Source organism: Heterodontus francisci, chromosome 20 (assembly GCF_036365525.1).
Source record: "Heterodontus francisci isolate sHetFra1 chromosome 20, sHetFra1.hap1, whole genome shotgun sequence".
In the NCBI taxonomy this organism is placed as follows: Eukaryota; Metazoa; Chordata; class Chondrichthyes; order Heterodontiformes; family Heterodontidae; genus Heterodontus; species Heterodontus francisci.
Window position 1 is genome coordinate 14,827,927 of NC_090390.1, and position 12,484 is coordinate 14,840,410.

The 12,484-nt window shown below is 46.6% G+C and overlaps 1 protein-coding gene across 3 annotated transcripts in view; it reads right to left on the reverse strand.

Moving 5' to 3' along the window:
• ccar1 (cell division cycle and apoptosis regulator 1) overlaps positions 1 to 12,173 on the reverse strand; it is a 74,737-nt gene extending 62,564 nt beyond the window's left edge. For 2 of the 3 annotated variants that reach the window (XM_068052403.1, XM_068052401.1), the window contains exons 1-6: positions 11,962 to 12,108; positions 7,804 to 7,921; positions 7,321 to 7,490; positions 4,954 to 4,998; positions 1,570 to 1,602; positions 224 to 411 (exon numbers count right to left, since the gene is read on the reverse strand). In XM_068052403.1, the coding sequence (XP_067908504.1) occupies positions 224 to 411; positions 1,570 to 1,602; positions 4,954 to 4,998; positions 7,321 to 7,490; positions 7,804 to 7,873 (506 nt within the window). In that variant the 5' untranslated portion in view covers positions 7,874 to 7,921; positions 11,962 to 12,108. The other variant, XM_068052402.1, reaches the window with a different exon arrangement.
• Positions 12,174 to 12,484: the final 311 nt, after the last annotated feature.

The window sequence follows — 12,484 nt, forward strand, 5'->3', positions numbered from 1 at the left end:
AAACCCTCCCCCAATAAGCTGAAGTTGGGGGTCAACTGAAAATTTCAACACTGAGATTGATAAGATTGTTTTTTTGGTAAGGGTATTAAAAAGGAACAAAATTGTTAGATGGCGTTAAGATACAGATCAGCCATGATCTAACTGAAAGGTGTAACAGGCTCAAGGGGTGGAATAGCCTCCTTTTGTTCCTAATTTTGTGTAAAGTTAAATATGAGGTACAAACCTCAGCTGAAAAAAGACGTCCTCATCCACAAATCCAAACGTGTCATGAAGCTTGGTTACAACTCCGGTGAAGACCCGCTGCTTCTGGGGTTGGGTTTGCTGCTGTGTAGCCCGGGGCGTTGGGTAAGAGACGGTGATTTGTGCTGTTGTCTGCGGGGCATTGAGACTTGTGGGTAGAGCCACTCCCGGCTAAAAAACAAGGAACAGCACACAGAATTAAGTGTCCTAATTAAACATGGAAACCAACAGAAATGTTTTGAAAAGTTATGCAGCTCAAAGGATATGGGACTCTGCATCTTCAACTCCATCAAATCTGACAAATACTGTTTAATATGCATCTTCATCACCAAGGGAAAGGGCATCAAATGACTTTAACTCAGTCCTTTTGTGCATGGAGTGAACTGATTCACTTTGAAAGTGGGTTGAAATATTACATGTGACAATCATTGTCCTTGCAAAGCAACTTGACCATGCAGATCCCCCAGGGATCATTGGGTAAGTGCACTCCATAGCATAGGACTGAGCTATGCAGACAGTAAGGTGACAGGTCTGATTCCTAGTCTGTGCCAAGCAACAGATCTCAGCCAGGACAGCAGCAGGGCCACAGCAATTGACAATAGCATCCTTGGTCAACAAGCAAAAATCAAAATCAGGACTGGGAATCCTGGCTGACGAGTATCCAGGGACTCCTGCTGCAAAGTGCACAAGTGTAGTGGTTGGGTGAAGACAGGACCAGGGTTGGCCACGAGGCCTTCCGTGGCTCAATAGCCTGTCAACATTTACTGGTGAATGGGTTAGGGTTAGGACATTTGACAGGATATCATAAAGTTGCAAAATATGAGAAATAAACTTGGAATCTTTCCCTGCGTCACATAGAAAACATTAAAAAGTGACTCCAAAACAGAAAATGCGAGAAACAATGACAACACATTGTAAGGATTTCTCTTTATGACATTTGATTCAAAATTGCTGCTCTCCTGAAATAAACCAGTGATATAATCCAGTGTGACTGAAACTAAAGAAGCCCACACCTTTTGTAGGATTGAAATGTGGCCTTAAAACTATTATTTTTACATGAGCAGCAGAATCACTGGAATATTTTGAGTGTGTCTGGAAAAACAGAAGCGTGTAACATGCACGGGACTTGTGATAAAGGAGGAAATATTGCAGTATCAGCTATCTGCCACTAGGGCACCACTACTGCCAGAATGCAAATATTGCACAAACTAGATAGGCATGATTGCAAAATGACAAGATCTGAACACGGACACATGGCTACAACAAAATAATGTCACTCCTGAAATAAAGTCCAATGTTCAGCTATAACAAAATAAACAGTAAACTTACTTGCGGAAGCAAAGCTTGTGGGGGCTGCTGCAGCTGAAGAAAAGGAAAACGTTAATGTTTGCATCCAATTTCTTAAATATTCAAGTCCTCAAAATGATTAACAGCAAATTCCAGACTCTGATCATATAGGACTCCTCCAATACCCAACTAGCAGCACTGATTCCACTCCAGCAGCAGAGTGCCTTTGATTTCAGGGGCCACAGGCAGATAGCCAGCAGGGGCGGCACAGTGGTTAGCACCGCAGCCTCACAGCTCTAGCGACCCAGGTTCGGTTCTGGGTACTGCCTGTTTGCAAGTTCTCCCTGTGACCACATGGGTTTCAGTTTCCTCCCACAACAGGTTGATAGGTAAATTGGCCATTGTAAATTGCCCCTAGTGTAGGTAGGTGGTAGGAGAATTGAGCGAAGGTGGGGATGTGGTATGGAAGGTGGGATTAATGTAGGATTAGTATAAATGGGTGGTTGATGGTCAGTGGGCCGAAGTGCCTGTTTCAGTGCTCTATGACTCAAACAAGCCAGCCAAAGTGATGTTACACTAGTCTGCTCTGAGCTCATGGCCCAACTACAGACATCGTGAGATCCAGAAGATGGAGAATTTGTCAGTCAACAAGTCCCCCATAAATATAAAGCTTAAAACCAGATCAAAGTCTTTTTAGGGTGAAAATATCTGCGATTCCCAAAACATTTAAGCCAGCCCCGTGGCCTGGCAAAATGGTCCTCAGGGTAAGATTAATTTTCATACATTGGCCATTAGAGTAGTGCGCCGTTATCTATTACATAAGTGGTCAGACAGCTCAGTGAATGAATTGGTGGCAATGGGAAGGGACAGATCATTCTGTGCCTGTAGATTGATTCTGGCTCCTTTCCCTTCAACTGGAGAAAGATATTGGGGCTGGGAGGTCTTTCCCCTCCATATCCCATTATACTCAGCGCTCAGTGTTAAAGAGTAAATAGGACAGGAACTTGCAGTGTCCACACATGCATAGTTAAACATGAAAATCAGGAAATGCTATCCGAGTTGCCCTGCTCCTCTAGAAGCTACAATGACACAGCATTGAAATACATTAGTGTGTGAAGTTGCAGTACTTGCATGATATATACTCACTAAACACACCTGAAGAAGTTGGGTCTTGTCCATTTTTAAATAAATTTGTAAAGGTGTGATGCACCTTACCTACTTGAAAACATCATCTCTGGCCCAGAAAACTAACTTTTATAGGTGGAGTCTCTTTCCTTCAGATTTCAATTATTGTTGAAGATTTAACAATTTTTTCTTTCTGCCTCTTAATCCCATTTTAATTTTAATCCCATCTCTGCGTGCCTCATTAAGGAATCTTCAGTCTGTTTGGTTGAAAGAGACACTTTATTGCTTGCCCTGTTCATACATAGGACACTGTCACTAACCACAGCAGGTTCCAGTGCATAGGCCAATAGAAAGCCTGTGGGCACATGCAAGTGCAGTGAATGACTGGCACTGTTTGTTTGCCAGTGACCGTAAAATCCAGGTCATTGAGTCACGACGGTTGACCTGGGTGCCGCTGGTTCAGGAAAGGAAGATTGCCCTTCTTCACCAACACCACCCCCCCCACTGTATTAAGCAAACAGCAGAGATTACCCAGTGGCTGCTCTAAGCACAATGGATCACAACTTTATTCTTTGGGAGAATTACAAGATCCCACGTCTCTTGCTATTTACTCAGAATGGATCCCAGATGTATGGTTAATGAGTCGCCAGACAGTCAATCTTTTTCTAAAACATTTGCGAGCAAAGCATGCAGACCAGGTTTTCATGATGGGCATGAATTTGATCACTGTAGATTTGGTGGGGAGCGGAGAGTCAGTCTAGCCAAATCTGATCAACAACATCCAACCAAGAGAATTGGAGAACCTAAGCAAAGACACCTAATCTGACGATGAACAGCCTGAATGTGGTATCAGTCCAGTGACCCACCCAAGGGAGCGCCCCTCTCATGCTGCCATCAGCACAAGTCAAAGGCCCGCACCTTTAACAAAGCACATTAGTAAACCAGAGGAAGCATTCAGTGCAAACAGTGAGGGTAAGTTCTGTTGTCTGCTGGTTGCCGCATTATCTGGAGGGACAGTCAATTCAAGGCGTGATATCTTTGACTCTGAGACCTCTCAGATGGGGTACTTTTGATTCAAGATTGGGCACAAGATAAAACACTGAAGTGTCCAAATGGGAGACAAGGAGATACCACTGACTTGACCATTTAGGTTGATCAGGCAGGAACAGGCTCTGAAAATACAGCTGGTGGTTGTTCACGTTCGTGAGGAAAAAGCACAATTAAAAACAAATCTCTCACCCCAACAATAGTGTTTAGGCCTAAGTACGGAACACTAAGAAGCACCTACCACCAAGTTATGATGACCCTCACTACAGTCAGTAACACAGGAGGCCAAGCACAACATCACCACTGCACCTGATGCCGTCACAAGTCTCGTGTTTGTCTTGAGTGCGAAAAAACAAGCTAAAAGCAGCATAAATCACTTTATATCTCTCAATACCAATGACCCTGTCATCCAGGCTCCTTCAATGAATCTTGTCGATGGGGTTGGGGTGGGATGGTCTTCAGTGAATCCTCCACATATGACACCATGAGAAGATGGAAAGGTGCAGTCACAACTAAACAAGTTTCAATGAAGTTGGATGCGAGGCTCCACTTAAAGATAAGTGAATAAAGCACGGCTCTGAGAGCATCAGAACGAAGAAGGACGCACATCAGGCCAATCATTCTCAAGAATCTCCATTGCACATGAATACCAAAACACTATAGCTGGAATAAGCACAAAATATCCACAACGCCAAAATGTCGTCAACCGAATCATGCAAGCTGCGCGAGTCATTGCGTCATTTCAAACTAGCCAATTTAGAACGGCAACAAAATACCATTGGGACGGATGTAAAATATGCAAGTTTTGAAACATACGTGACTTTCCCAGGTGGACACTGAGCCTATCTTGAAAATGTACTGAGTAAGGCCAAGAGACAGATTCTGACAGCAAAACCAGTGTGAACGGTTGCAGTTTAACAGCTGGACAGCAAAATTCCATCACTGAAGAACGGGCAAACACCGCGAATGCTGAAAATTGGTAGCATCTGAAGCAGCAAGGTAGGTCGCATTTTGGATGGGCATCATTCATATAGGGGTCTTTTTAAATGAATACTGACCTATGTAATTTTATTAACAGAAAATACATTTATAATTCACAACCGAACGTCAATCTTTATGAATTATTACTGTTGAAATTATCAGTAAAGGTAAAAATTAATTGCAAAGCACAGCCCTTTACAAAAAGGAAAGATATGCTTCAATGTTAACATTGGCAAAGTGCTCCACTCACATGAAAGAAGAAATTACACAAACCTGTTGCTGGACACTGTAAATGGTTTGTTGGGGCTGTTGATATTGCTGAAAAACAAATGGACAGTATTGTGAAAACCAACAGGCAGTGAAAATAATGACATTCCCTGTTGCCTTTACACACACCCATGATACATGAAATTAAACTGAGTAGGACTCTTCTGACAGGTTTTCTGAAGGCAAAATGGTTCCTCAGACACAAATGTCCAGAAAAGCTCCATTCAAACCACAATCACACATTGTACACTGGTAGATAGAGATAAACTATTTCCACTGTTTGGGGAGATTAGGACTAGGGGCATAGCCTAAAAATTAAAGCCAGACCTTTCAGAAGTGAAATTGGGAAACAATTCTACAAAGGCTGGTAGAAGTTTGTACCTTTCTTCTGCAAACGCCAATTAATGCTGGATCAATTATTAATTTAAAATTTGATATTAAGGTATAAGGGACAGGGGGCAAAGTAAGATATGGGGAGTTAGTTCACAGTTCAGCCATCTCACTGAATGAGAAAACTGACTCAAGGGACTAAATGGCCTTCTCCTGCTCCAATGTTCCCCCTCTCAGGGCTCGACAAATAACAAGAGGTTCAAATGCGATTTGCTGGGTGTTCAGATTTTTGTCCTGAGATTCCTCACATTCTGAGTACCCAATATCGGGCCGGCCATCGAAGGCACTTCAAGGCTTTCTTCTATAGGAAAGGAGGGAAACACTGGAGTTTCATTTCAAAGCAGATGAGTGAGAAATAGTTTAGTTTAGTTTAGAGATACAGCACTGAAACAGGCCCATCGGCCCACCGAGTCTGTGCCGACCATCAACCACCCATTTATACTAATCCTACACTAATCCCATATTCCTATCACATCCCCACCTGTCCCTATATATTTCCCTACCACCTACCTACACTAGGGGCCATTATAAATTGCCCAATTAACCTATCAACCTGCAAGTCTTTGGCATGTGGGAGGAAACCAGAGCACCCGGAGGAAACCCACGCGGTCACAGGGAGAACTTGCAAACTCCGCACAGGCAGTACCCAGAATCGAACCCAGGTCGCTGGAGCTGTGAGGCTGCGGTGCTAACCACTGCGCCGCCCTAATACAGGTGGCCGGCTCTCACACCTTGTGGGAAACACCTTTGGGAGTTAGAGGTGAAATGTAAAACAGAAACAAGGGCATTACATTTAACCCATTGTACAAAAATTTGAGATTTTATGGAAGAGGCCAACTTAATTAATGCACATTGTGGCAATGTGGACAGTAAGATTTTCCTCTAATTTAAGAATCATAGTCAAATCACAACAGGCTACATTAACACTGATTTCATCCTGGCAGTGTTGTCACTGGGCCATTTAGTGTATGGTACCAATACACTTACAAAGCAGCTGCCAGTACACTTCTTGGACAATTCACCACCTCAAATTCCTCGCCCAGGACAGTAGCCATCAGCAATGTTCCCTCTAATTTTTTTTTTGTGGAGCATTTGGGTGCTTTGTTTAAGTGCACGGCTCCTTTCATGCGCATCTGTGCATGAGCAGTAATTTAAAGGGACTAGCTTGCACGTGGCCCACTTGAGAACATTACTTTTAACAAGTTACTTTAAAAAGATGAAGAACATAGTGTCAGTGGGTGTAATTTCTCCATTATAAATCTCCTATACAACATGCACAATAGCAAGGATGTGATTTTCTAAATCAATGCAAAATAATCTAAAAATATTATAAAAACAAAATACTGCGGATGCTGGAAATCTGAAATAAAAACAAGAAATGCTGGAACCACTCAGCAGGTCTGGCAGCATCTGTGGAAAGAGAGCAGAGTTAACGTTTCGGGTCAGTGACCCTTCATCGGAACTGACAAATATTAGAAAAGTCACAGGTTATAAGCAAGTGAGGTGGGGGTGGGGCAAGAGATAACAAAGGAGGTCTAGATTGGACCAGGCCACATAGCTGACCAAAAGGCCACGGAGCAAAGGCAAACAATATGTTAATGGTGTGTTGAAAGACAAAGCATTAGTACAGATTAGCTGTTAATACACTGAATACTGAACAGCAGCAAGTGCAAACCTGAAAAAAAAGTGGGTAAGCAAACTGAACAAACTAAGATGAAATGAAATAAATGCATTTATTTTAAACAAAAATTCCTTGACCAAAAGGTTTCACAGTCTCTAGGACATTAAAATTCCATCCCAAATGAGATAGGTAAAGGGCAAACTGGACACTTGCTACTTTATTGCCTACATTAACCCGACAAGAAGCACTGTTGAAATCAATTGTGTGACTGTATCATGTCTCAAACACTATACCAATCGAAGGGCGCCACTGGATTTCTCTGCAACTCTGTTGATGACAGTAGTACACTCCAACAATCCTACCTGCTGCAGTGCAACAGCGGCAGCCGCTGCCTGCTGTTGTAGGGCCGCTGTCTGGGTGAGCTGATAGCCTGTAGCTGTTTGGGTGGTGAGGCCCGCTGCAGCCAGAGCTGTCTGTTGACTGTACATTGCTGGAGAGGCCCCGAGCAATGATGGCTGAACACCAAGGGCACCTAACGGAAACAATAAATTAAAAAATTACAACAATGGTACGGTCTTGCATAATGGTTTGATTGCATAACTTTACTGAGACCATACTATTATCAGGATTGAACATAGGAATGGTCTCATGAACAGAGGGCACCACTTAAACAACCCTGGCAGAAAGAATTCCCAAGCTAGACACAGCAAAATCTTTGTTCTACAAGTTCTAAAGGCAACCTGGTGTTCTGCTGACAACTGTACACTTGTTGAGACTGAACATACTGTGGGGCTTTGGAGAGAGATATAGGCCCACGATAAGCAGCAATACTGAGAAACACTGACCTGGTTGTGTAACAGCAGCAGAGAACTGGGTGGTCCATGGGGGATTCTTCTGTCCTCCAAACTGAGCCATGATCACAAATCAAGGGTCTCACCCTTAATCTTATATCAAGTTGTTATTCTAGGAGTTAAAGGTACAAGGAGAAGATTAGTGTCTAACTAAATTTGTACAAAATAAGCCATCAAGCATTACCATTTCCTCGTATGTACAACTCTACTGAAACTGCTCGTGTCAAAATGCGTACAAATTATAATGGGCAGTAAGGAATAAACATTTTCAATTTGTACTTTGCATCAGTTTTCACAATAAAGGGGACAATAGTACCAGCTGTACAAGGGAATAAATTTGTGGATTTAATGTAAGTTAGGAAAAAAAGGTAATGGGGAAAAATAATAAAACTTAAAGTAGACAAGTCTCCAGGTTGCCACCTCAGGGTATTAAAAGAAATATATTTATTTTCCAAAGTTCTCTCGATTCAGGAATTATGCCGTAGGATTGGAAAATTGCAATTGTTATTCCATTATTTAAGATGTTGGAGGGTGGGGAGAAGAAAATTGGCTTTGGCACAATGGGAAACAGCACTGATCAGCAGTGGGCCCGCTTCTGGTGTTGTGAGTCGGCAGTGCAGCTGGAAAGACAAAATGAGAACTGCTTCTCCAGGTTCCGCATTAACTTCCGGCACCATTTCAGTATGGAATACAGCTTTCAAAAGTGCTGCTTCCATAGCTCTCCCACACCATTTTACACCCAAAAAACAGGTGCCAGAGTTCAACCTCAGGCCCATGGAACTACAGAGATGTCAATTTAACATCTATCCTCAGGGCTAAAGTGACTGAACACAGACAAGTATGAGCTGATGTGTGAAGCATGGATATGTGAACAGTGCACATGTCTGACTAATCTAGCTGCTTTTTTTTTTTGGAGGAGGTCACCAACATGGTGGATTAGGGAGTGACTATGGATGTTTCTATACGCTCTTTCCGAAGGCTTTTGATAAGGTTCCACACAAGTCATTATTGGCAAAAGTAAAATCCCACAGAACTGAATGTATCCGTGTGTGGCTGGCCCACAGAAATTACACCCCATTACCAAAGGAGCACTGAGAAATGAAAAGCCCACTAAAAGTCACAATGTTAACGTCACAAGGTTTTATTTCTCACGTCCCCCCCTTTAGCCCACTTTTCTCCAGAAGGTGGCAGCCCTCCAGCACCTCGCCCAATTTGCTCATCAGGTGAATGGTGGCTTCAATAGGGAGCACCAATATTAATTAACTGGGTGATTACTTCAAAGATGAAAGCTTTGGCCTGAAACTCAGTTGTATAATGCTGGCTGAAGCACTGACCACTACTTTCTATCAATCTTGTCTAGAATATTAGGGACATGTTTAAAAACACAAGCTGGCACGCATACACAGGCGGGCACACACTGTACCGTGCTCATCATCTCCACACTAGAACTTGATTCCAGTGTATACAGTTCGAAGAACAGTTGCTTCTGCTGGGAGACCTTCACATATCAAGTGGCCACTGAAAAGTCCACCCTTCCTCTCTGTCACACACTGCTTAAATACCCATGTCCCCAGTGTTAGTGTCATTAACCCAGTAAGAGCCAGTGAGTAGATCTTCCGCCAGTGGCATTACTAACAATTAAGAAGAATTTGAACAATGTGGTGTGTGTGATCTGCATTGAGAATCCACAAATCATCCCTTCAGGATGCTGCCATAACAGATATGAAAAAGTGCCCATTTGAAAAAGATTGATTCCAGGCATTAAACCTTTTGAGGCCTATTAGACTACATACCGGCAACAGGTTCATCATCCTACCCGAATGAATCAGGCAATTCCTCCACAATAAAAAGCCCATCATAGTGCCAATCACAACCTCCAACATTTCCGCACAGTAAATACTCTGTAGACAAGACGACTCAACAAGCCAAATCCCTGATACTGCCAATCCCAACCACAGGGTGAATACCCTCCATTGGATAAATACCTCTGGCTGGCCCCTGGGTAAATACCCCGGCCTGCGGGGACCCGGGTATATAACCCTGGTTGCGGGGACCCAGGAAAATACCAATAACAGTGCGGCCCCGGGTAAATAACAATGGCTGGGGGGCCCCGGGTAAATAACAATGGCTGGGGGGCCCCGGGTAAATAACAATGGCTGTGTGGCCCCGGGTAAATAATGGCTGTGGGGCCTCGGGTAAATAACAATGGCTGGGGGGCCTCGGGTAAATAACAATGGCTGGGGGGCCCCGGGTAAATAACAATGGCTGGGGGGCCCCGGGTAAATAACAATGGCTGGGGGGCCCCGGGTAAATAACAATGGCTGTGGGGCCTCGGGTAAATAACAATGGCTGTGGGGCCTCGGGTAAATAACAATGGCTGTGGGGCCTCGGGTAAATAACAATGGCTGTGGGGCCTCGGGTAAATAACAATGGCTGTGGGGCCTCGGGTAAATAACAATGGCTGTGGGGCCTCGGGTAAATAACAATGGCTGTGGGGCCCCGGGTAAATACCAATGGCTGTGGGGCCCCGGGTAAATAACAATGGCTGTGGGGCCCCGGGTAAATAACAATGGCTGTGGGGCCCCGGGTAAATAACAATGGCTGTGGGGCCCCGAGTAAATACCCATGACTGTGGGGCCCCGGCAAATACCAATGGCTGTGGAGCCTCGGGTAAATACCAATGGCTGTGGGGCCCCGGGTAAATACCAATGGCTGTGGTGCCCCGGGTAAATACCAATGGCTGTGGTGCCCCGGGTAAATACCAATGGCTGTGGAGCCCCGGGTAAATACCCATGGCTGTGGGGCCCCGAGTAAATACCCATGGCTGTGGGGCCCCGAGTAAATACCCATGGCTGTGGGGCCCCAGCAAAATACCAATGGCTGTGGAGCCCCGGGTAAATACCAATGGCTGTGGGGCCCCAGCAAAATACCAATGGCTGTGGAGCCTCGGGTAAATACCAATGGCTGTGGGGCCCCGGGTAAATAACAATGGCTGTGGGGCCCCGGGTAAATAACAATGGCTGTGGGGCCCCCGGGTAAATACCCATGGCTGTGGGGGCCCCGGGTAAATACCCATGGCTGTGGGGGCCCCGGGTAAATACCCATGGCTGTGGGGCCCCGGCAAAATACCCATGGCTGTGGGGCCCCGGCAAAATACCCAGGGCTGTGGGGCCCCGGCAAAATACCCAGGGCTGTGGGGCCCCGGCAAAATACCCATGGCTGTGGAGCCTCGGGTAAATACCAATGGCTGTGGAGCCCCGGGTAAATAACAATGGCTGTGGGGCCTCGGGTAAATAACAATGGCTGTGGGGCCTCGGGTAAATACCAATGGCTGTGGGGCCCCGGGTAAACAACAATGGCTGTGGGGCCCCGGGTAAATAACAATGGCTGTGGGGCCCCGGGTAAATACCCATGGCTGTGGGGCCCCGGGTAAATACCCATGGCTGTGGGGCCCCGGGTAAATACCCATGGCTGTGGGGCCCCGGGTAAATACCCATGGCTGTGGGGCCCCGGGTAAATACCCATGGCTGTGGGGGCCCCGGGTAAATACCCATGGCTGTGGGGGCCCCGGGTAAATACCCATGGCTGTGGGGCCCCGGCAAAATACCCAGGGCTGTGGGGCCCCGGCAAAATACCCATGGCTGTGGGGGCCCCGGGTAAATACCCATGGCTGTGGGGCCCCGGCAAAATACCCATGGCTGTGGGGCCCCGGCAAAATACCCATGGCTGTGGGGGCCCGGCAAAATACCCATGGCTGTGGGGGCCCGGCAAAATACCCATGGCTGTGGGGCCCCGGGTAAATACCCATGGCTGTGGGGCCCCGGCAAAATACCCATGGCTGTGGGGGCCCGGCAAAATACCCATGGCTGTGGGGGCCCGGCAAAATACCCATGGCTGTGGGGCCCCGGGTAAATAACAATGGCTGTGGGGCCCCGGCAAAATACCCATGGCTGTGGGGGCCCCGGGTAAATACCCATGGCTGTGGGGCCCCGGCAAAATACCCATGGCTGTGGGGGCCCGGCAAAATACCCATGGCTGTGGGGGCCCGGGTAAATAACAATGGCTGTGGGGCCCCGGCAAAATACCCCTGGCTGCTGGGCCCCGGGCAAATACCCTTGGCTGTGGGGTCTGCTCCCTCGGGCTCTCTCTCACCCGCAGGAATTCGGCCGATGGCGGGTCCAGGCCGCAAATCGAGTGGACAAGGTCAGGAGCAGCGATCGATTCCGAGTCCTCAGGCACCGTGGTACCTCAGTGTGAGGCCCGGAACCAGAGACACTGCAGGCCAACAGAACGACCAAGACTCACCTCGGCCAGAATACCAGTCATCACCGGCTGCGTCAACACGCAAACAGAAACGTCATGACGCTTCTAGACACGTCCACGGCGCAAACAAGCAAATTGGGGTAAGACGTCATCACGCTCCGCAGAACGCACAAACACGTCGGTTATGTCACCACGATGACGCTGTTCCATGAGGCGGGAAGCGAAGAAAACCCCCAGCATGAACTGACTCTGCCCCCAAATCCCCAACGTGAACTGACTCTGCCCCCAAACCCCCAACGTGAACTGACTCTGCCCCCAAACCCCCAACGTGAACTGACTCTGCCCCCAAACCCCCAGCATGAACTGACTCTGCCCCCAAATCCCCAACGTGAACTGACTCTGCCCCCAAATC